Below are 25,245 nucleotides of genomic sequence, written 5' to 3'. Positions count from 1 at the left end.
ATCGTTATTATATATTATAATCATCAACAATATATATTTTACTTGATGCATGTGTAATTTTTCTGCTTCGCGTAAGATAATTAAGAAGGTAGCTCTCAAGCACACGTCCAATAAATGACCCTACGCCTTGTTTAATTTCAACCTGATATTTTACACATAATTCCTTTAAAATCCACACTGAATATAAATGTAAGATTGTGTTTGTTCGTTTCTCCTTATTTCACGTCGAAATGAAGCATCGGCATTGTTCTGATTTTTTATAAATATTTTAGGTCAACGAGAGTGACAAAGACTACATTTTATTCCGAAAAAAACATTTCATTACCACGCGCAACTGTTTTATTATCTTTAAAAAATATAAGGACCATAATAATAATTCACACTTTTCTTAGACACACGGGTGAAGCCGTGACTAGCAGCTAGTATTATATTCGTATATTTTCATCCACCCTAATACAATTTTACATGCAAAAACAGTTTTTCTTTAGCGAGTAAACAGATATTTTTGCCGTTGTATCTGAAGTGGAAGGAGCGGGATATAGGTTGAGTGTTTACAGCGATGACACGGTACCCCCATTTGGACCTTCGCTGCCTTGTCCCGCAATCTTCAGCGATCCCCAACTCTTCAGGGAATTTTTACTGGTGAGAAATATTTAAGTGAAAGTAAATAGATAATAAACACATTTTGACTTTCTCCAAGGGTTTATGTGAGTGAAATTCAGTTTTAGTTTAGTTATCAGCTAAATCAGAATACGAAGATTTGCTATTGCGTGAATGATAAATTTAAAAAAATATATTCAAATTTACAATTTATCAAGTCTATATGACTCGGAACTTCCGCCCAGAGTTCTTAATTGTTTCGACTGTTTCCTAATTCTATTTATATGTTTTCGAATTTTCACCGCGACATGTAATTTCAGGTGAAATTGATGAATGGAGAGAAAGCCGCGTTTCAAACTCCCACTTTTGCATTGAAACGACAAAGGACTCTTGATACATTGATAAGGGACATCTATGCAGAGCATTGTGCAGACCACAAAGTGGTAGGTTCCATTCTGGTAGATTTTCAATTCTGACGAAAGAAAATGGATCCGAAAACATGATTAAAATTAAACTCGAAAATAAATTAGCACCACAACTTTGTATAAAATCTTTATCCTGCTGCTTCAAGTATATATAGATAAATCGGTTAACATAGAGCTTTTAGTTCTAATTTTGTCACTTCGACTACAAGAAGCTTTGCCCTTACTACATAGAATTCAGAGTACTTAACGGTAGGCAGACGGCAAATCATGGGCGACGGTAACCATTCACCATCAGGTGGGCCATATGCTCATCTGCCTGCAAAGGGCAATAAAAAAAAATCGAAACAAAGAAATAATTGTCACTTTTCAGTAGCATTACAAAATTGATTTGTAAAATTATTTAAAAAAAACAGTATTTGAAATCGTTAAGTCCAAAACGATTTGTTTACTTATTAAGCACACAATAAAAATTAATTCAGATACAAGGAAATGTTAATTACATAAATATAGCAATTTCTTAGCTTACTTCTTCGCTTCTTAGCTTCCTTCTCTAGTTTAAGAGATATTATTCCCTCTGAAAAATGTCAAGTCTCAAACCCACAGCCCATGTTGTCACGACGCGCGCTCTCTGACGTCTGGTCCGGAGGTGCTGGGGCAGGAGCCGGGGCGGCGAGAACCGAAAGATTCTTACATGTTGGTCAAGCTCTTAAACTAGACGCGGTCTTAAGAGGCGACGCCCCAACCAGTCTTGTTTCTACAGGTATGTTGACGTACTTACTGGTTTGAATTATTCAAATTAAGAATAACAGCAGAAAGAACTTTGCTATTGCCAAAATAGAAAAAAATTAAAACCACACCTATTTTAGTTCACTGTTGCATAAAACCAGCCTAAACTACGTATATATTCACAACAAATTGAGGGGTGAAAGACTATTTGGTTTAAACGACATTTTTAAAACTTTACAGGAGAGCCATTTTTATAATTTACAATTTGGAAAAAAATATTTTATCAAAAAAAAAAATTCAGCTATTTGAATGGAGTAAACTTAATTGAAATTCAATTAAAAATATCAAACTGTTGATGCTATTATCAAATCAACGCGCCTTTAATTACAAAGATAAAATGTCGCGTATTAAGTGAAATCGTCTTTTCGCATTAAAACTGCATATTCTCAAAACTCATTATCTCAAATATTTTACAGGAGTGTTTTAAAGGTTTGACATGTGATATTTTTAATACTAATCATCTTTGCAACATTTATTTTTTACTAGTTACATTATCTGTCTTTTGTATGTATATTATATGTATTTCTACATATATTTCTACTTGTCTATCGGGCATTATTGGACACTGTTTTCCATTTTTCGTTTAAATGAACCCTTTTTTTTAATGAACTCGTCCTTTTAAACCAAGGTTGCGGTGGCTTAAGACGTGCACCTTGGGAAGGTCGCGTGTGGAGAGCTGCTCCTCTTCCAGCATCTCCTGTTTGCGCTGAACAATTAGCAGAAGGACGACTACTCCTGTCTACTACCTCAAATACTTATATTTTAGAAGGTATTTCTTCATGAAAGCTAGTGTTATCGTGTGTTTATCAAAAAGTCCTGCAATTTGAATGGCAACCATACTTTTAACTGTTTCCTTCTTGTCGCAGCTCGCTACCTATTCTCTACTGGGTCGATTAGGTCGTTACCGGAGATTTTAACATAATTCCGCTGCCTACCTTAGACATGAATTAAAAATATTTAGTGATATAATTAGGAAAGGATTGTCCTAAACATTAAATTGCGTTAATACTATGCCCTACTACCAAATCAACGGGTTTCATTTTATTAGATGAATTATTTTTACTGGTGGTAGGACCTCTTGAAAGTCCGCACGGCTAGGTACTACCACCCCGCCTATTTCTGCCGTGAAGTAGTAATGCGTTTCGGCTTGAAGGGTGGGGCACCCGTTGTAAGTATACTGAGACCTTAGAACTTATATCTCAAGGTGGGTGGCGCATTTGTAAATGTCTATGGGCTTCAGTAACCACTTAACACCAGGTGGGATGTGAGCTCATCCACAAAATAAATAAATAAATAGTATTACTCACTAGTTCATCTAGAAAATTTGACTTAACAGAAAGTGGAACTACACGCGTAGTCCTCAGATGGGAAGGTTGCGTGCGTGCGGCGCGTGTGAGCGAACGCGCTGGCTTGTTCCGCGTTGGAGCGCGTGTTGTGGCAGGCGGGGGCTCGACCACGGGAGGGGCCGGCGGTGCGGGATTGTACGCGCTACCACTGCCCGAACTCTGCGCCGGCGCCTGGGCAATGCGACCGCTGCAGGACTGTAAACACGCACGACTGCCGCGTACCAAGACCGCTCAATACTTCGATGTCCTGGAGTCAGGTCAGTCGACAATCCTCACTTTAATACTATTATAACTTTTTTATTCCTTAGATAAGTGGACGAGTTCACAGCCCACCTATTTTTAAGTGGTTAGTGGAGCCCATAGACATCTACAACGTAAATGCGCCACCCACCTTTAGATATAAGTTTTAAGATCTCAGTATAGTTACAACAGCTGCCCCAACCTTCACGACAGAAATAGGCAGGGTGGTGGTACCTACCCGTGCGGACTCAAGACAAGAGGTCCTACTACCAATATAAAGTCGGATCTATTTGTTGCAAAAAACTTGTCCTGCGAATTCTTGTTCCTATAAATCCCTAAATAAGCCCTTAATACAAATAAAATATATACTATGTGCACCAAAAAAAAAAAAAAAAAAAAAACAAGTTCGACAATGGGCAATTGGGTTCGATTGTTGCGACACCTCGCGCTATTGTTATTGTCTAAAGTACAAGCATTGACCAAACCACAAATGATTCATTATGAACAAGAGTTAGGGCTTAGTGTGCTACCGCACGGATAGCAGCCGCCTACTACCTGCTTTGCCACGAAACTAAACGAGGATAACCGTTATTCAATACCATATTCTGCACGAGCGATTTGAGACCCTTTATTTCTACAAAATCCCTTATTCCGAAACAGATTACATTTCATTCCGATAGAGGCACCCGTCACGTGCGGACGTGCCCATCGACCACTCGATCGCCCGGCCTTTGTTCGCCCGGCTTTTGTTAGCCCGGCCATTGTTCGCGCGGCCTGTGTTCGTGGTACATCTGCCGACCAAGTGTTTTTTCCTGGAGGTTTTTATTTGTTTTGTTTCCTTTCGTTATTTCTGTGTTCGTGGTACATCTGCCGACAAACTGCTTTCCTGGAAGTGTTTAATTGTTTTGTTTCTTTTTGTTATTTCCGTTTTGTTGTGTTTTTTCTTTGTCCTGTAGTAATCGTGCCGCATCGCCACCTGTGTTCAATAGAACCGCTCAGGTCCGAGAAGTTGGGGCCTCGCCGCAAGGCGAGTGTCTTCAAGACCCGGGGCTGCCCCACCTGGGCACTCAGCGATCATGGACGCTGTGTTCGCGGAATTCCTCCGACTTCGTCATCCACAAGCCGCCTCAGAGTTTCTGGCTTTCAAGGCCAATCACACTGCGAGCTCTCTCGAAGACTCCGCCGTGCTCGCTGCTCCTGCGTCGCCTGTACCTGCGTGCAAAGCTTCTACATCGAGCACCGCAACCTCCGTCGTGCCTGCAGTTCCCGCGTCGCCTATACTGGCGAGTAAAACTGCTGCGTCGTCCGCCGTGGCCACCGTTCCAGCTGTGCGATCATCCGCGGCCTCCGTCGCGCCCTTCAAAACACCTGCTCGTAGGTCACCGGCGCCCGCCTCCTCGTCCTCCGACTCTGACTCGGAGATGGAGGTCGACCTCGCCCCCGCCTCATCGACGGATGGATTTACCCTGGTACAAAAGGGTAAGAAGCGTGCCGCGGAGTCTCGAGCTCCCGCGGCCGCTAAAATTAGCAAAGCCGCGAACGCGTCGCGCCCCCGCCCCCAGACTCCCGTTGCGCCTCCAGCCCGTGCCAGTCCGTCGCCGCGTCCGGTGGCACAAAATAAAACCCAGTCCCCTCCTCCGGTAATCCTTCAAGAGAAGGCAGCTTGGGATCGAGTTTCCTTGGCCCTTAAGGCCAAAAATATCAATTTCACGAATGCCCGTAACCTCGCGAACGGCATCCAAATAAAGGTGCATTCATCTGATGACCATAGGGCCCTCACCTCTTACCTCCGTAAGGAGCGTATAAGCTTCCACACTTATACGCTTCAGGAGGAGCGCGAACTCCGCGTTGTAATACGCGGAATCCCTAAAGAGTTAGATGTAGAGCTCGTAAAAGCCGACCTGTTAGAACAAGGCCTACCAGTGAATTCTGTGCACCGTATGCACACCGGTCGCGGTAGGGAGCCATATAATATGGTTCTAGTCGCTCTCCAGCCTACCCCCGAGGGTAAGAAAATCTTTAACACACAGACCGTCTGTAGGCTCTCTGGTATCGCTGTCGAAGCCCCCCATAAAAAAGGCACTCCTAGCCAGTGCCATAACTGTCAATTGTATGGGCACTCTTCCCGTAACTGTCACGCGCGCCCCCGATGCGTCAAATGTTTAGGCGATCACGCCACGGCCCTATGCACTCGCGATCAAAAAACCGCGACGGAACCGCCTAGCTGCGTCCTGTGTCGAACACAGGGTCACCCCGCAAATTACCGCGGATGCCCCCGAGCCCCGAAAATAAATCGCCGCGTCGCCCGCCAAAACCGCCTCCGAGCTTCCGGCCCAGACATCAAAGCCTCGGCACCCTCTGCGTCGCAGGCTAAGCCAGCGTTCGTTCCGGCGGCGGTGCCCAGTGTCTCGGCCTGGGCGAAACCGCTGCCGTACACGAACACGGCTACAACTCCCTCCTCCGCGATTCGTCCTGCCCCCGCGACTCGTCCCTCTCCCGCGACTTGCCCTCCGACCGCGTCCGAAAATCTCGCTTTAGCGATCGACTTCTTTCAGTCGATCAACTTTGAGCGCGTTAACGCTTTGGGCGACGCCATTCGCGCTGCCTCCACTGCACAACACTTTATCGCCGTTGTGCAGGAATACGCCGACGTATACGCGTCATTAAATACGTACGTCCTCCCCTCACTCCGCCGGTAATCAATGGCGTATATAAGTAGAATAAAGCCCCTATCCGTGACGATAGGATTTTTTAACGCTTACGGTCTCGCAAATCAACGTGATCAGGTTTCTGACTTTTTGCGTGACCATCAAATTGATATCTTTTTAGTGCAGGAGACCCTACTTAAGCCCGCGCGCCGTGACCCTAAAATCGCGAACTATAACATGGTCAGGAACGACAGGCTCTCTGCCCGTGGTGGTGGTACCGTCATTTACTATAGAAGAGCCCTGCATTGCGTCCCGCTCGATCCTCCCGCGCTCGCTAATATCGAAGCATCAGTGTGCCGAATCTCACTGACGGGACACGCGCCGATCGTTATCGCGTCCGTCTATCTTCCACCGGATAAGATCGTTCTAAGCAGTGATATCGAGGCGCTGCTCGGTATGGGGAGCTCTGTCATTCTGGCGGGCGACCTAAATTGTAAACACATCAGGTGGAACTCACACACCACAACCCCGAATGGCAGGCGGCTTGACGCGTTAGTCGATGATCTCGCCTTCGATATCGTCGCTCCGTTAACCCCGACTCACTACCCGCTAAATATCGCGCATCGCCCGGATATACTCGACATAGCGTTATTAAAAAACGTAACTCTGCGCTTACACTCGATCGAAGTAGTTTCAGAGTTAGATTCAGACCACCGTCCCGTCGTTATGAAGCTCGGTCGCGCTCCCGATTCCGTTCCCGTCACGAGAACTGTGGTGGATTGGCACACGCTGGGCATCAGCCTGGCTGAATCTGATCCACCATCGCTCCCGTTTAACCCGGACTCTGCCCCGTCTCCTCAGGATACCGCTGAAGCCATAGACATCTTAACATCACACATCACCTCGACATTAGATAGGTCATCGAAACAAGTTGTAGCGGAGGACTTCCTTCACCGCTTCAAATTGTCCGACGATATTAGGGAACTCCTTAGAGCTAAGAACGCCTCGATACGCGCCTACGACAGGTATCCTACCGCGGAAAATCGTATTCGAATGCGTGCCCTACAACGCGACGTAAAGTCTCGCATCGCCGAAGTCCGAGATGCCAGATGGTCTGATTTCTTAGAAGGACTCGCGCCCTCCCAAAGGTCTTACTACCGCTTAGCTCGTACTCTCAAATCGGATACGGTAGTAACTATGTCCCCCCTCGTAGGCCCCTCAGGCCGACTCGCGGCCTTTGATGATGACGAAAAAGCAGAGCTGCTGGCCGATACATTGCAAACCCAGTGCACGCCCAGCACTCAATCCGTGGACCCTGTTCATGTAGAATTAGTAGACAGTGAGGTAGAACGCAGAGCCTCCTTGCCACCCTCGGATGCGTTACCACCCGTCACCCCGATGGAAGTTAAAGACTTGATCAAAGACCTACGTCCTCGCAAGGCTCCCGGTTCCGACGGTATACCTAACCGCGTTATTAAACTTCTACCCGTCCAACTCATCGTGATGTTGGCATCTATTTTCAATACCGCTATGGCGAACTGTATCTTTCCCGCGGTGTGGAAAGAAGCGGACGTTATCGGCATACATAAACCCGGTAAACCAAAAAATCATCCGACGAGTTACCGCCCGATTAGCCTCCTCATGTCTCTAGGCAAGCTGTATGAGCGTCTGCTCTATAAGCGCCTCAGAGATTTCGTCTCATCCAAGGGCATTCTCATCGATGAACAATTCGGATTTCGTACAAATCACTCATGCGTTCAACAGGTGCACCGCCTCACGGAGCACATTCTTGTGGGGCTTAATCGACCAAAACCGTTATACACGGGAGCTCTCTTCTTCGACGTCGCAAAAGCGTTCGACAAAGTCTGGCACAACGGTTTGATTTTCAAACTATTCAACATGGGCGTGCCGGATAGTCTCGTGCTCATCATACGGGACTTCTTGTCGAACCGCTCTTTTCGATATCGAGTCGAGGGAACCCGCTCCTCCCCACGACCTCTCACAGCTGGAGTCCCGCAAGGCTCTGTCCTCTCACCCCTCCTATTTAGCTTATTCGTTAACGATATTCCCCGGTCGCCGCCGACCCATTTAGCTTTATTCGCCGACGACACGACTGTTTACTATTCTAGTAGAAATAAGTCCCTAATCGCGAAGAAGCTTCAGAGCGCAGCCCTAGCCCTAGGACAGTGGTTCCGAAAATGGCGCATAGACATCAACCCAGCGAAAAGTACTGCGGTGCTATTTCAGAGGGGAAGCTCCACACGGATTTCCTCCCGGATTAGGAGGAGGAATCTCACACCCCCGATTACTCTCTTTAGACAACCCATACCCTGGGCCAGGAAGGTCAAGTACCTGGGCGTTACCCTGGATGCATCGATGACATTCCGCCCGCATATAAAATCAGTCCGTGACCGTGCCGCGTTTATTCTCGGTAGACTCTACCCCATGATCTGTAAGCGGAGTAAAATGTCCCTTCGGAACAAGGTGACACTTTACAAAACTTGCATAAGGCCCGTCATGACTTACGCGAGTGTGGTGTTCGCTCACGCGGCCCGCACACACATAGACACCCTCCAATCCCTACAATCCCGCTTTTGCAGGTTAGCTGTCGGGGCTCCGTGGTTCGTGAGGAACGTTGACCTACACGACGACCTGGGCCTCGAATCAATTCGGAAATACATGAAGTCAGCGTCGGAACGATACTTCGATAAGGCTATGCGTCATGATAATCGCCTTATCGTTGCCGCCGCTGACTACTCCCCGAATCCTGATCATGCAGGAGCCAGTCACCGTCGACGCCCTAGACACGTCCTTACGGATCCATCAGATCCAATAACCTTTGCATTAGATGCCTTCAGCTCTAATACTAGGGGCAGGCTTAGGGACCCCGGTAACCGTACTCGTCGAACTCGACAAAGAGGTCGACGTGCAACCTAACCCATGCATCAGCCCGCTGAGTTTCTCGCCGGATCTTCTCAGCGGGTCGCGATTCCGATCCGGTAGTAGATTCATTCGCGAAACAATTGCTCTTGAGTTGTTAGGTCTCCTTCGGAGGCGCTCGGGCAGTTGTTAGCAAATCCTACCCCTCTTGGCTGAGCCTTTGCTCGCCCACCTGTCCTGGTGAAACTGGAAAGGCCTTCGGGCCACCAGTAAACTATCAATCATAAAAAAAAAAAAAAAAAAAAGATTACATTTTTGGCGCATTTCTTTCTTCAGATGTAATCCATAATATTTAAGTATATTTACAGTTTTCGACTTGTATACCTTTCGGCATTTTTTTGGATGAAATGGTCGCAGTTGGTCTATAGATCATTTTCCCGAAACAATATTATTTTATCGTAGTAGAAGATAATTTTTTTTCTTGTTTTCATTTAGTTAACGGAAATAAGACAACACTAGCAATAGCAGTCGGTAGAAGAGTGATGCTCATGATCGAAGAAGTTAAGGCTGACTATGAAATGGGATTCGAGTACGTACATATCAAGGTAAGCCATCTGCTTTACTATCAAAACTAATACAATAATACTGTATAATTGACGTATATTGAATAGAATCGTAAAACACGAGTTCCGGTAAATTACACCTGTAGTGGTTTAGTATTGGTAAAAAAAGGCAATTAAACAAAATTAATTCCATTTTAAATATTAATAAATTTCTCGTAGGACATTCAATTAAGCGAAACGCCGACCCTCATCAAGCTGATGGACGGTGAAGTTGAAACAATGGTGGTCGGCTACAAACACCATTGGGAGATTCTCGACACAAACAGTGGCCAAGTACGTTCTGATAATTATTAGGTCTTATTTAAATGTTTATTGCCTAGATGCACAGATGAGCTCTAAGCCCTGATATTAAGCGATATTTTTTTCGATTTCGGCGATTCGTCAACATAATTAAAACTACATTAATCACGAATGGCTAAGTTGCTATTCGTCGACATTAGAATATGGTGCCAAAAACTGTCTATTTACCGTTCTATCGGAAATATCTCTAGACTTTTTTCCCTATCCATTCGTTGGTAGGTTATAGGGTTATTCCAGCTTCGCTTGGACAGGGAGACTTACGTTTCATTTCATAGTACGAAATAATAGTAGGTATCTCGAGTTCTGCCAGACCTTAAATCTTATAAATAATATAAAATATTATATTCCTGCATCATGAAAGTCATTCCTTCATAATTACCTACTAAAATAATTGGAGCTTGCTCTAGGATTAATTTATGACAGCTTAATGACTATGGGACTTACGTGCCACTGATGACTTGATAATCAAAACTTAACATGTACTTAATATGTACACATCATAGTTTTTTTATTGGGTTCTAACATATTGTATCGACGCAATAAATAAAACACATGCGATAAGTCTTATAGCTAGTACAACAGACATCCGTATATCAAGAAATAAATAAAATCTAAAAGCAAATTTATAACGAATTTTGAACAAATTAAAATGAATGTTCTAGCAATGCTTTTGTAAAATATTTATGATTTGTGTAGTCATTTTAATTTATTAAAATTATCTATGATAATATGTAGTAGTGATTTATAAGTAATTGCAATACACACGTTGTCATGTTGTGTAAACTAACTAGTACTCGTAATAGTATTAACGTATAGCTTAGGTTGGTTAGGTCGTTTTATTTTGGCCCCAAATGACGTCATACGTTATGAACGAATTTTTTTCAATATACACGGCAATTTCGTAAAATAAATGCTGTCCGAATTCCTTGTATCGGCGACAAGTTACTATTAAATAAAATGAACTGTCTAGAAACTGTTTCATGGAACATATTATCTGAATATGCAATTATAAATTAAAATTTAGGGTGTGAAAAGAGCCGAAAATTCCGAAGACCCTGGAACCCGACGCGGGACTCTAGTCAATGCTCTGAGGATTGGCGACGAAAGAGACGGACAAATTGTATTATGTTACAATCGTAAGTTTGCACGACACTTTATTTTAGGAAATAAGGATTACTTGTGGCCCGGAGACCTACCGTTAGTCTAGTTTCACCAGGGCAGGTGGGCGAGCACGAACTCGGAAGGGAGCATAACACTTTAAATTTTCATAAAATAGCCGATTCCTCTCGATTCGGCTCGATTGCCTAAATGAGCACATATTATGTAGGTATAATTTAAAGAGAGACCTTACAAGGAAAACTCTCGTGAAACGTTTTGAAACGTAACTTATGATTTAGTTTATTTTAATATTGATTATTGGTGTCGTTTTTACGAATATTAATATTTTTCCATAGAAGGTTGCTTCAAAAGCTCTAGGTCCACCGTCGCTTGCGCTGGGCTCGACGAGCGAATTAACCCATAGACACAGCCCACTGAGTTTCTCGCCGGGTCTTCTCAGTGGGTCGCGTTTCCGATCCGGTGGTAAATTCTGCAAAGCACTACTCTTGCTAGGACCATTCTTAGCAACACTTCCAATTTAAGCCCCGTGAGCTCACCTACATGTCAGGGTAGAGCTGAAATAGCCTCTCAAGGCTATCAGCATAGGTAGGGAAAAAAAGGGGGCAATGCCTTTAATTGTTGCTCACACAAATGTAAATTGTAGTTTACGACTTAAATTCTCTCTGGTTGTTTTAATAAAGACCTATCTATGGTTTTACAGATACATGTCACTTTGAGAGGCTGACAAGCAAAGGATTAGAGAGCGACGGAGAATATGACTTTCATTGGACCACAGTTCCTGCTGCTATCGGTAATTTAATTACAATAGTAAACTTTTTTTTCTGGCTTCTGATTCTGTCCTTAAATTAGTTTCAAGCTCTTTTTATTAAAAACTATATTATTGTACAATCTTTAGGTTGTTATTATCATGCAACCCCGTAATTCTTTCGAAAACCAAATGTACCATGTTCCGCATCAAAGCTGGATTGGATTTTTTATTCTACATGAAAATTCTAAATCGCGGCAAACTTGATGTGAACTGGTTACCGGAGCCCATAGATGTCGTATGAATACCGCCACCCACCTTGAGACATGACAAATGGTAGACTCAATCGAATTATTATTAACAAGCTATTGCTGTCCCATTCTTCAAACGTCAAAGCATGACTGTTTCGCGGAAAGAATAAGATGTACATTTTTATGTAATTGCCGACAATGTATCGACGACTGATTTGCCTTAACATGTATACGTATGTATACGTATTTAAAAATGGAATTTGTTGATTGAATACAAATATATTGGGAATTATATTTATAATTCGTAAAAGTACTGTGCCGGGTGCAGAAACACATCTCGTGTGTGTGTGTGTGTGTGTGTGTTAGGGCTACCACCAGTGAAATAAGTAAAAGTAATTGCATGAATTTTCCATACAAATTAGTCAAATCGCCATCATGGACGATACTACTGGTTTTTACTGGTGGTAGGACCTCTTGTGAGCCCGCGCGGGTGGGTACCACCTCCCTGCCTATTTCTGCCGTGAAGCAGTAATGCATTTCGGTTTGAAGGGTGGGAGAGCCGTTGCAACTATACTTTAGACCATAGAACTTATATCTCAAGGTAGGTGGCGCATTTACGTTGTGGATGTCTATGGGCTCCAGTTACTACTTAACACCAGGTGGGCTGTGAGCTCGTCCACCCATCTAAGCAATAAAAAAATAATAAAAAAAAATACTAATTTGTATGATTCTTCTACGATTAGTTTTTGTTATCATTGCATTTAATTGGTTTTGTCGTATTTATACTGATAATATCCATTGTTTTATCATATTATTAATCAAATTACTTTTTTAGTTTGTGCTTTTCCATACATAATGGCCTTCGCGGAAGATTTACTGGAGATACGATTAGTGGCAAACGGTTCTCTGGTGCACGCAGCCTGCATACCGGGCTTAAAGCTTCTGTGCGGACGAATGGTGAGCATTACAATCTACATTTACAAATAAAAATTATATTCAAATTAATTCAAAATATTTATTAGCGTTTTAAGGAATGCATTTCGTGAACAACACAATATTCTGTGCGGCTGTTTGTGTTAAAACTAAATAGGAAAATTAATGATTTTATTGAACACTCTCGGCTGCAATTTTTGTTTTCAAAGTTTTTTCTTCTACATTTTTATGATTTTTTATTAAGTTAAACTAATCATATTTAGGATATATTCTACGTGGCCTGTGCTCCGGAATACGTACCATTGAGCCGTGAGATAGACCCGTGCTTGAGTCTGCACGACTACGAACTAGTCAAGCAGATGAACAAACAGAGCGGCCCGTATTCACTGGATGAAGATGAAAACCACGAAAATAAGTATGAAATTATTTGAATATTTAGAGATCATCATTTTATAACGTTTTATTGCATGCATATGTTCATATTGCACTTATTCTTGGATAGAACATATTCAAATTCTACGAAATGTACCGAGTAAAGCCGTGTAAATAGTATAGCACTATATTGTATTTGATAAATTCCCGATGGTCGTAATTCGATCATAAGCCTATCTTACCTTAACACTCATATTCGTTCGGTTTACATTAGAAAAATAGGTGGGAAAAGTAAAATGTTACAAAATATCTGTTTGACACCTTTTTTATTTTATTTTTATTGCTTAGATGGGTGGACGAGCTCACAGCCCAGAGGTTACTGGAACCCATAAACACCTACAACGTAAATACCGCCTTGAGTTCTAAGGTCTAACTATAGTTTCAACAGCTGCCCCGCCCGTCAAACAGAAACGCATTACTGTTTCACGGCAGAAATAGGCGGGGTGCGGACCGACGCGAGGTCCTACCACCAGTAATTACGCAAATTATAATTATGCGGGTTTGATTTTTATTACACGATGTTATTCCTTCACCGTGGAAGTCAATCGTGAACCTTTGTTAAGTCTGTATTTCATTAGAAAAATTGGTACCCGCCTGCGGGATTCGAGCACCGGTGCATCGCTGAATACGAATGGACCGGACGTCTTATCCTTTAGGCCACGACGACTTCAAGCTTACATATATTGATAATAATTTAAATTACGTTAAAATCGAACAGAGGCGACGCGGCTCATGCGAATCGAACATCCGAAGACAACTCAGCCTCGAGCAGAAGCAGCTCTATATCATCAGAACAGGAGAACATTAGGCCTCCCTTACAAAGGATGGCGCCTATATCACCGCCTACGTCACCCCAAGGTATTTGCTACATTAAAATTGTGAGTTAATTGAATACCAATTGAAGACATGAGTGGATGAAGGGGATATGATACAATTTCTTAAGCTAATTTTGAGAAAACAAGAAAGAACATTTTGAGAAAGCAACATACTTTTGTTACTTGTACTTATTCTTCGTACATAACTACTTCATCACATGCAATTTCTAAAAATAGCCTTTAAAGCCGCAATTTTAAGGTCTAATATGGTTTATAGACACATAACACCTTCATTCAATGTAAGAATTCAAAAATCTCAAAAATGGTACTTAGCCCCTTCATCCACTCACGTATTCAATTATTAGAGACCATTGCAATTAGGTATGTGAAATGATTATGTACTAATAATCAAAATACACTAGTCCCTTTTATAACACGGTACTCTTATAACGCATTTTCATATTACGCGGGGATTTCGCACGTTATATTTATGTATGTACTGTGAAATTTATTATGATGTGTACAGTTCGTAATTAAATTCGCTTACCTTTGCAGTGTCAGTTGTGTTGTTATAAAATGAAATTAAGTTAATTTATTTGTTTCTAGTTTTTGAGCTAGCGCGTTATGTGAGAATACACCCATAACGCGAATTCAATCTACCGTGTTATAGGAGATTACTGTTTTTAGCCTACTGGCAAGCATGAGTTTATTGATAATTATTGAAAAGGAATAATTTCATTACCTGCATGCAAAAACGTGGCTTTTACCTGTTCAGCAACAAAGGAATCGTCCAATAAACTTGGTCATAATTTGAATTAATATTTTTCAGTAATGCCAGAGAATAGTCGTTGCGTGCGTATTTACAAAATACCACAGAGTAACCTCAGCGCGGGAACTTACCAAAGACAGTCCGTGTCAGCCGATCAAGTCGTCACCTCCTACTTTCCAGACAGGTTGGTTTAATCAATAGGTCATTCACTTGACTGGCATGCCGATTGCCGAATTTTAAAACATTACATTTACAAAATTAGTTAATTTTATGGCTGTTCAGTGACCACTTTTGACAAACATGTTGAATATAATTCATTTAAATAGATCGGTAAATAGACACCATATTGTCAAATGTTTGGCTTGTAAATGCGGGTATGCAAGGTTAATTAGTAGATATAAAAACCATGGCAGCGTATCGCGCCCAAACACATATTTTTTTAAAAATACATAGTAAAAAAACCTCATTCAATAAAAATGTTCAAAGTTAATAGCTCTTATTTTTTAGTTTTCAAGGATTATAGGTATATTCGTCGGACAATTACGCATAGTTAAACGTTTTATCATAACGTCTCCCATCTCTTATTGTCGGATTATTCTGTGGGGTTACGCCGTGACGACTTTACTGTCGATGGCGCCCTACTCAAAATTGTATTGGTTGATTTTTTGGGCATTTAGGGCTTGAGTTCTGTACCTACTATAAACAATCATTAAAAATAAAATAATAAAATTATTAATTAATAAAAATAAACTATTAAAAATAATAACTGGTACAAGAGTGGTTGGTATAAGAGAATCAAGTTACTAGAACAGCCCTTTATAAATGATTTTTTTTTTATTGCCGTATAGGCAGACGACCATATAGCCCACCTGATGGTGAGTGGTTACCGACGCTCATGGACGTTAGCAATGCCAGGGGCAGAGCCAAGCCGCTGCCTACCGTTTAATACTCTCCACAAGCCTCTTTTGAAGGAGGACATGTCATAGCGCTCGGGAAACAATGAAGATTGTTTCAAATGAAATAAGTAGTTTATTCCTTACAGACCGAACAGCATCAGACAGAGACTAGCGGAGTTGAGATTAGACAGCAAGTCTAGGGGAGGAGGCGATGACGAAAATTTGTGAATGAATCATGTTTCATCAAATGTACGATGAAAATAAGCCGCTGCACAATTTTAAATTCGTTTGTAAAATAAAACAAAAAGGTTTTAGAATAGCTTGTTAAATGAGGTTAACTCTATCGAATGTTGTAAACGTTGACTTATTCCATTAAAATAGAATATAAAATTGAATACAGTTACAATTAGACGTGTATATTCAGAACGTATATTTTTTAAATAAAAATTGTTGGTGATAAATGCGTATTATATTGTTATGGATCGATGGGATTAATGTGATCTTTAAAGTAAGTACAACGCAACACATCACTCTTCAATCGGTACTTAGTAATATAAGTAATAAGTGGGCTATTGAACGCGTAGCCTTCGCGTATGAAATATGTAAAAAAATGTGCAAATTCACAAAAAAATCATAATAAATTTTATGAATGTTGTTGCATAGGATGAGCATGTTGAATGAAATTAGAAAAGTTCAGAAGGACGAAAATGTAAAATTTAATCCGATTAATGTCGGAAGTACTACATTGATATTACAATGACATTAACCATTAGTAGGTACCCTATTCTTAGATCTGATTAAAATATTTTATTAAGTGTGACAAAGTATTTAAATCTGAAAAAAAAGAGATTCGCATTTGGTCCACATTTCCATCTTTCATTTATTTCAAAAACACTTACTTGATTCGCCATCTAAACTAGTCTTTGTTGATAATTATATGATATTTATAACATTATCCATTAACTTTAATTTCCATTTTTTAAATTTAAAAATAATATAGCTATACTTAAAGATGCATTTGTACAACTTGTATTTGGGTATACTAAATAAGCATTTGTTATTCTTAAGATATTCTTTGAGTCACTTGACTTGGAAAACTTTAAGACATAAAGTGATTTATAAATAGTGGATAGAATTTAAGTAATAAATGAATGTAAGTGTACAAGAGGGCGAAACTCCATAGTTTTAAATAAAATATTGCTATTATTATAATAGATACATGATAGCTCGACTCTACTTTGCCCACAACATGTTTCCAAATTTCAATGTTGTGCTTCATACAGTAAAAATAACACGCACAATTTCTCAGTAAAATTGCGGAATCGATAACGGTTCCTTTTCCTAAAGATAACTTCTAACCGTAATTTCAAATTATTCGTGCAAAGCATAATCTGCGGGAATAATAAGTGTTTTCCTTGTCGCCTTGTTTCTGCATCGCTTGAATAAAATTAGTGCCCGCATTATTTTTTTCTTTTCTTGGATTAAATAATTAATTAACTTTAACTAATACCAGCAGTTTCCTAATTTGCGAACAAAAACATCTCACTTTATTCCCCTACCTAACCGATATTAGTCGATAGCCTACTACTATTCCAACAACGCGCTGACGGAATCATCTCACACTACCCCTATGACTTTAGTCATTTAACACTTAGGTACTAGGTATATAGTAGATGATAATTTAAATTAAATAAATAAAAATCCGCAGTACTTTCTTACTCCATAATAATAAAAACGATTAATTTTAATAATCCGCGCTGTCCTACTAAATATTTCTAATACATTTATACCTAAGCAAAGTAAACTTTAGTGTACAATGTTTTGGGTAACTATTACGTACAATTTATCAGTAATGTATTACTCAAAGATAGTAAAAATCAAATCAGTTTATTTTAAATGCTATCGAACGCAGATATTCAAAGCACGGCACACCGAATGTTCTTCGTATCGTTGGTCTGTTCAAACTTATTTTTGAAACCTCATTTAATTTTGAAGGACAATTAACAGCGGAGATACCAGTCATTAAATATAGCTACCGGTCATTGTAACATTGTAGAATGAGACATATAGTTACTTGCACATACAAGCTGAAACTAAAAGTGTGCATAGAATACATTCAAACAATTTCTATAGTGTTTAAGAATTCAAAGATAATTTGTGTACATACAATTTGAAAATAATACAATTTATAAACTATATAAAAAATATAATATTAATATTCGACGAAAACATCGACGGCGCCGATGTAATTTCTGCTACATTAGAGTAAGACCCTAATAATTAAAGAGTACCTACTTTAGAGTATCTCTTTAAAAGACTATTTTGCGATCCATCTTTGGCTATCGCACAACTAATTTGTTAATACCATAAACTCTATCGTATTGTTCGCATTTTAAATAAATCATAAAATGTATTTTATAAAATCATTACCAGTAAAGAAGTGCCATCCAAAAGATTCGGTTAACTACCTTAGAGATAATAAATTAATATTTTGCGATGCAAGCGAATTGAATATTTAAATTAAGAGTAAATACTAATCTTCTGTGTAAGTTTATGTATTCTAGTAGTCATTTTTGAGTAAAAAATTAATAATGTTAATAGAGATTCTGCACTGGATTTAAAAGTGTAATACGGCACTGGACGATGTAATATTTACTGATTAGTTTATTTGATACCATTAACAAATACCTATGATGATTGTAAAATAGTTACATAATTTACATATTTTGGAAATATAGCGGAAATTAAACCTCTTAATTACCTAATTGTATCTTTTTAGGAATCATCAAAATGATTAAAGAGTTTTAATCTCATCATAAACGTTCATTGTGCTCAGTGCGACTTTTTTAACGTTCACGATAGCGTAAAAGTTAACTCAATTTTGTATGCAGTTGGTACAGCGCCCCTAGCGGCAAACGTAGGCAAACGATCCCATTCCATACAATAACTTTTACGCTATCGAGAACGTTAAAAAACTCGCACTAAGCAGACAGTTTTGTTTCATAATAAAAAGATCGTGTAATGTATGCTTGAACAAAATGGATTAAATTCATTTTGTTCGCACATTTAACGTAGGTACAAAATATTTACTTGATATGATAGAATTTTCTTTAATACACCTGATAATTCTTCGTAGTAATAGATGTAAAGGCAGTGGCATTAATATTGGTGTAAATAAAATTATGACGCAGCCGTAAATTGGCTAGAGATACTTCGTATTATAAATTGCTCATAACTTTAAAATTTAATTTTTTAACTTAATTAATTTAATAGCGCATTTTTTTAGTGGCATCCAAAAAGTAATAACGTAGGTATCTACAAAGTAATTATATTTTGATAAGTTGCAATTTCAATACTTATAAGAATGTTTAATTATTTAAAAAAAATAGAGCATCGATTTTAAATATCGTGAAATAATTACCAAAGTTTGCAAAACCAAAATAATTTATATGTTTGTAAAATAAATCTATATAATTCCTACAGTTTATGTGTAAAACTGAACATATTTGAATCTCACTGAAGTAGTAAAAAAAATATTAAATAAGTTTAAATTAATAAACAAAATCGTTGTATAAACTACAATTGGAAAAAAAACTATTGGTGTTTTTTTCAAATAAGTAAGTCTTAGTATAGCTCTGTCTGTGTTTTTATTAAACAAATCAAAATTGGTTTGTTTAGCAATTTCATACAGATAAGTACGAGTAAGTGCAAAACAAACGTATAATATACAGTTTTACAGTATTAAAATTTCGTTTAATAGATATGATGGCGAACATTATAAGGTATAGTAAAGTGTATTGTATTATGAATTTATGACTAATGTTGTAAGATATTTCTCATGTAGTAGTGAGGTTTCTACTTACTGATGTGTATATTTAACGGCATACTGACTATTATTACAAAGTGTTAACATTGAATAAAATTAATAATCAGGAATGAGGGTAGAACACGTGGACAGATGAGGGATATCAAGTATTTCTAGTGGGAAGTGTTTGAAGGATAAAATAATCATTGATAAGTTATATTGTTTATAGTGTGATCGATTAATAACATAAAGTTATCACTGAGTTTTGAGTGTATCATGTAAAGAACTATGGAATTTATTGACAAAAAAAATGTATACAGGCATTGTAAAATATTTCCACCTCGCAAGAGGCTACGAGATTATCCCACGATGTTGCCTCATACTTGTGTAACGGTTGTTGTTTCAATTTGGTATCCCTACACAATATTTCCTTTGGAGGAAACGGGAAAGGAATTTATAAATAACTTTAATTGTTACGTAATTCAGTCGCAACCGATTATGATTTAACTTATTCTTTATAGCTGTAACAAAAAAATGAAACGATTCACCAAAAATTTTTATAATTATGTAACGTAGAACTGATTACCGACAAATTGAATAGAAAATGACCCTGTCGTGAAAAACTTTAAAATATTATTTTTACGGATTGTGATAACTGAATACCTATTATGTATTGTGAATATGAAACTGTGTGTATAGTAGCCTATTATTAAAGTAGTTGATTTGAATGTTTTAAAAACAAATAGTAATTTAATATGTTTATGAAATTTAAAACATAGATATAGTATCTAATCTATAAATTGTTCCAAAGTTTATAAAAATGATATAAGATTATACACTGTTGTAATTGTCTCTGGAGTTTAAATAAATTAATGTCTGTTCGAAGAAAACGTCTTTTATTAAAATTTACAACGTACGTGTAATAAATGCATGAAGTAACTATATAAATATTTTATTTTATTTATTAAAACATAATTAAAACAGAATCCAAATATTTGATAGGAATAGTCTACATTAGTTTCGGTTGCTGTTTTAAGGCAGTGATGTCCAAAAACCTAGGCATTTCATATGTCGGTGATTTTGGGGTACCTGTAATAAAAAAATTATAATTCAGATGATCCATGCGTTATTAATTAAAATATTAACTATTTAAATTTTTGTAACTATGTACTTTGAGAGTAGTTTTTAGAGTCATAGCGAAAATTGGAAATATTTACCTTCTAGTAATTTATATCGTTCCATGTAATTTCTCGTCGCTATGGACATGTCCGCAGGGCGAGGCTCTGGCGTCGTGGGCTTGACAGGTTCTTTGTAAGCTAGAGTTGGCTGACCTTTCAGATACTTAGCTGCTAATTGGTTCATCTTCAAACTTGTATCATTAAGGGCAGTATATATATGAGGCTGGTGTAATCCCAGCGGATCATCGCCGAACTTGACTCTGCAAAAACAAATAAGCGTTATATAACTATTTATTACAAATGTGTGGGTTCGCAAAATTTTATGGATCACGTTTTATAAAAACATACATATGAAGTCTAATTTACCAACGTGGCTCAGTACTCTAGGTACTTCTTTTTTGTCCATTTCATTATTATTAGCTATCGTAAGATCAGATTCTAACCATAAAGTCACAGCAAACGCCGCCGACAACCTTTAGATAAAGTTTTTAGGATTATTGGAATAACGGCGCTCTTCAAATCGGAACGCGTATTAACCATCATGGTAAAACTAAGCAGAGCGGTGGTCTTAGATATTTTCGAAATGGAAGATAACAAATTTACATTTTGACAAGTTTTTCAATTAGCTATTTTTTTTTTCTACCTAAGCTGATAGCCTTGAGCGGCTATTTCAGCGTAACCTTAACTAGTAGGTGAGCTCGCGGGGCTCAAACCGGAGTGATGCTAACACTGACCCTAGCTAGAGCAGTGCTTCGCAGAATCTACCACCGGATCGGAAACGCGACCCACTGAGAAGATCCGGCGAGAAACTAAGTGGGCTGCGTCTATGGGTTAATTCGCTCGTCGAGCCCTTCGTCGCAAGCGACGGGTTCGGCGAGGACGGCGAGCAGAGCTTGTGGTGCCTAAAGGCACAGTTAATGGATCGGGAGGATCCGTAATGACGTGTTTTGAGCGACATTGACTGTTTACCATTCGGTCTACAGGATCGGGTATACATTAGCTATGAGGAAATAAGATAGCTATGGGGGAAAATGCGTAGCTATATCGTTTGCATATCCCAGAGCTACTTAGAAACAATAGTGAATTTGCTCATTAGATCATAGTGCACAAATTAACCTGTTTAACTCATTACCATATTTAATTTAAACCTTTGCACTTGAGAGTCTCACTCACCACTTTCTTCAGTGCAGAAATTCAATGCGCTGTTTTGCAAATTTTTTATGTTTCTGATAGATTTATTTTTCATTACATTATGTGGTGAGCAAGACGCACCTCTCGAGTGCAAAGGGTTAGTACCTAAATCATTCTATTCAATTTTATCTATCTTTTTATATTAATTTTACACATTATCATAGTTAATGTTCATTATTATCTATTTACCTCTTAGTAACACTGACATTCGTCTTGTCAATGTGCATTTGCACACATTGTCTTGCATTTCTGTACAGTGCACTAGCTGACGATGGTATATCAGAGTCTTGCAATATACCATTCACGTGAGTCTTGAAATAATAAGAAAAAAGTGTGCTTTACCAAACAAGTTTTTAATAAGAGCTTGATATAAAAAACATATTTTTTTTTTTATATTAATTTAAACCACACAAGTAGACAGCTGTACTAACCATAACTTTATTGTAATAGGTCCATCCAAGATTGGACTGGTCATCATTGCTTGCATCAGACCTATAAATGACAGTTGAAAATTAATGAAAATGCATTTATACAGTACAGAACTTCAACAGTACTTAAAAGCAGTTTATATTTCTAATATTAAGAACTACTCAGCATCATTAACAGACACATCAGCCATAACAACAATTCATTTAACAAATAAAACACTAAATATGAACTGTGTTATCATCATCAATTCATGGTTTTGGCCAAATTAAAAACCAGCATGAATGCAATTTAACTATGAAGCATACAAGGGTAAAGTAGCTGTTGTACCAGTTTTTTTGTTGCTGCTCAAGTTCAACAATGGTATGATCTTTGTGAAGTATTTTATTGTGATGATGAGCTCTTATCATCAGAGAGGCTGATGGCTGAGGCTGAATCTGACCAACTTTAAATAACAACTGAGCAAAAGTAAACAAATACTCACTCACTATAATCCCTAACATCCAAATACATGCTTGGCTCTGGTGACATAAAGGGTGTTGTTGCATTATCAACTTGTACATTATACAAACTATTTTCATTCAATATCTTCTCTTCATTTCCATTGTTTTGTGTGTTAGAGTTAGTTAAAGCAGCTTGAGGTGGTGGTAAATTAGAAGGTGGCGTTAGACCATCTAAAAAATTTATATTTGTCGGCTGAGCCTTTGATATCACTTCTTTTATACTTATTTGTGATCTATTACATTGTATTTGTGCATTCTCATTTGTTTGTTTAAATAACTCCTTGTTGGTCACCGTAGAAGTTTGTACCACTTCAAAGCTGGTCATTACACCAATAGATATTTTATGTTCAGTATTTTGTAACATCTCTTTGGGTTCCGAACACTGTTGAGTTTTTTCTGTTGCATATATGAATTTATCTACTTTCTCTTGCAGCAGCTGAAGTTGTTCATTTTGATGTTTTATAATTTTGAATAAATCTGCAACAGTTGGTTCACATTTCTCCTTAAGTACATTATTTTGTGGTACTATTTCTGTATTTGTAGGAATGGCATTTTCTTCATATCTTTTTATAGCTAAAGTCTTCTGATCCACAGCATCTGCCACTGTACAATTGCCAGATTGTTCACTGATAAAATTACAAATTGGAGGTTTTTGCTTTTTGTGATCACAATGCGTGCAGTTATTTGGTTTTGGTAAGCAACACTGACAATATTTCTTTTTTGGTGCATTATAACAATGAAATTTTTCTCTCAAACAATGTTCATTTGATACTGTCTTTACACAATAATGACATGAGCAGTATTGAGTCTGTGTTGCAGGGATAGATACAAGCTTTGAAGAAACTGGCTGTTTTTGCTGAATACATTCTGGTGAGTTCATATTATTAATAAATTCTCCTTTTTTAGCTAAAGGATAATTTTCTTTACCCAAACTTAACCTACCAAATTGCTTATAAATTTGGCCATTGTCAGTGCAATTCAAATCCCTATTATTATTGCGTCTGATAAAGAAGCTGTTATCTTTCATCAAAATATTAGGAGAGTTTATGCTTTGATTATGAACAGTTGATAATGCAGGACGAAAATTATAATCTGAACTCTGATGTAGTGTGTCAATTCTTTCTGGGATTTTAAGAATCGGTCTGGAAGGAGCCTTTGTCTCATAACATGATGCATCAAATAAACTCAAGTCCAGTTCATTAGATGGCAAACACTTAGGACCCTTTTCTAATAAATCGCTCAAGTGAGTCTTATTAACAGTTGGATATGGCATGCTATTACTGCACTCAAATCTTTGTGCAGGATCTGAGTTATAGGGCAAAATTCTTGTATATTCTTGAATTTCCGGTGGTATAATAAAGGCATGATCTCCGATAAGTGGCCGAGGAGATTCACACTCCGCTTCGGTCATTGTCGAAAATTTTAGAGGGCTTTCAAAGCGGACCTTCTTCATGAGTACGTTATTTACTGGTTACTGTTTATGTGTTTAGGTAATATATAAACACTCGAATTCTTGACCGTTGTTCACAAATTTTACAAACAATAATCTACAATTTATAGGCACGCTCGTGGCAACATTTTTATTGTACCAATTCCTCTCAGTTGATTAAAATCTTATAAGTTAGACAGGACTATATTAATACTATAGATGAAAGGAAGTTTGGCACCGTAAAAAGTACAGTAAATTAAATTAAATGCTTTCCCGTTCCTACCTTTTGAAATTCAAATTTATACTCACATTTCTCATTTCGTTGTCCATTTGGCAATGGGAAGGAAGCACATACTGGCTAGTTTTTTGTACTCATCACGGGCCGATTTCACTTTATCAATTAAAATAAAAATAATTTAATTTGAAATCAGAATAAAGTTCTCCTAAATAAAACATCGACTTTAATAGCGATTACAATTACTTTTTTGCGAAAACGCGAGAAGTAAAGTTGTGTGAATTGTTTTTGTTTTGTTAATTTTGCGTTTTTTCAGTTTTAAATGTGTAATAACAGTGGTTTAATTTTTAATTTAATTGTTTAATATATGTAAAAGTGCATAAATGTGGGTAAATGGAACAAAGCCGCTGGACGTAGCTTTTCGGAATCTTCCAAAGAGACTATATTTCATCTCATAATTTTATTTCAATTGATTAATATCTGAAATTAGTCAATTTCGCTTCATTTCACTTCATACGTTCCGTCATGACCTATGCAAGTGTAGTGTTCGCTTACGCGACTCGCATGCCCATAAACTCTAGTGTCCATACTTCGTGCGAGTTTTTAACGTTCTCGACAGAGTTTAAGTTAATTCAACTTTATATGGGGGGTCGGAGGAGGGCGTTTGTCC

The 25,245-nt window shown here is 38.4% G+C and overlaps 2 protein-coding genes across 5 annotated transcripts in view; one reads left to right on the top strand and one right to left on the bottom strand.

Annotated features, from left to right (window-relative positions):
* Nucleotides 1-20,503, top strand: part of LOC101738855 (GTPase-activating Rap/Ran-GAP domain-like protein 3) — a 211,135-nt gene extending 190,632 nt beyond the window's left edge. For all 3 annotated transcript variants that reach the window (XM_021349488.3, XM_004928558.4, XM_012692545.4), the window contains 14 exons: nt 500-642; nt 921-1,043; nt 1,629-1,785; nt 2,440-2,580; nt 3,148-3,414; nt 9,421-9,530; nt 9,708-9,821; nt 10,873-10,984; nt 11,668-11,757; nt 12,799-12,920; nt 13,160-13,311; nt 14,047-14,186; nt 14,973-15,096; nt 15,955-20,503. In XM_021349488.3, coding sequence (XP_021205163.1) covers nt 500-642; nt 921-1,043; nt 1,629-1,785; nt 2,440-2,580; nt 3,148-3,414; nt 9,421-9,530; nt 9,708-9,821; nt 10,873-10,984; nt 11,668-11,757; nt 12,799-12,920; nt 13,160-13,311; nt 14,047-14,186; nt 14,973-15,096; nt 15,955-16,036 — 1,877 coding nt within the window. In that variant the 3' untranslated portion in view covers nt 16,037-20,503. The remainder of the gene's footprint in view (nt 1-499; nt 643-920; nt 1,044-1,628; nt 1,786-2,439; nt 2,581-3,147; nt 3,415-9,420; nt 9,531-9,707; nt 9,822-10,872; nt 10,985-11,667; nt 11,758-12,798; nt 12,921-13,159; nt 13,312-14,046; nt 14,187-14,972; nt 15,097-15,954) is intronic.
* LOC101738987 (uncharacterized) lies at nt 20,493-24,976 on the bottom strand. 2 transcript variants are annotated; one of them, XM_062672443.1, is made up of 5 exons: nt 24,650-24,976; nt 22,414-22,474; nt 22,172-22,293; nt 20,831-21,051; nt 20,493-20,702 (listed from the first exon to the last, which is right to left on the bottom strand). In XM_062672443.1, coding segments are annotated over exons 1-5 (486 nt in total). In that variant the 5' UTR covers nt 24,652-24,976; the 3' UTR covers nt 20,493-20,622. The 2 variants fall into 2 exon arrangements, with proteins under 2 accessions (XP_062528427.1, XP_004928616.1); XM_004928559.4 differs by having other exon boundaries at nt 22,893-24,673.
* Nucleotides 24,977-25,245: the final 269 nt, after the last annotated feature.

This window comes from Bombyx mori, chromosome 15 (assembly GCF_030269925.1).
Source record: "Bombyx mori chromosome 15, ASM3026992v2".
NCBI lineage: Eukaryota > Metazoa > Arthropoda > Insecta > Lepidoptera > Bombycidae > Bombyx > Bombyx mori.
Note: the sequence above shows the minus strand (reverse complement) of the source record. Positions and strands in the feature narration are given on the sequence as shown.

Coding starts and splice junctions, on each gene's coding strand:
- LOC101738987 (XM_004928559.4), bottom strand. CDS start 24,364: ATGAAGAAGGTCCGCTTTGAAAGCCCTCTAAAATTTTCGACAATGACC. Junction 22,475..22,892: donor GATGTTAGGGATTATAGTGA/GTGAGTATTTGT, acceptor TGTCATTTATAG/GTCTGATGCAAGCAATGATG. Junction 22,294..22,413: donor CCTATTACAATAAAGTTATG/GTTAGTACAGCT, acceptor TATTATTTCAAG/ACTCACGTGAATGGTATATT.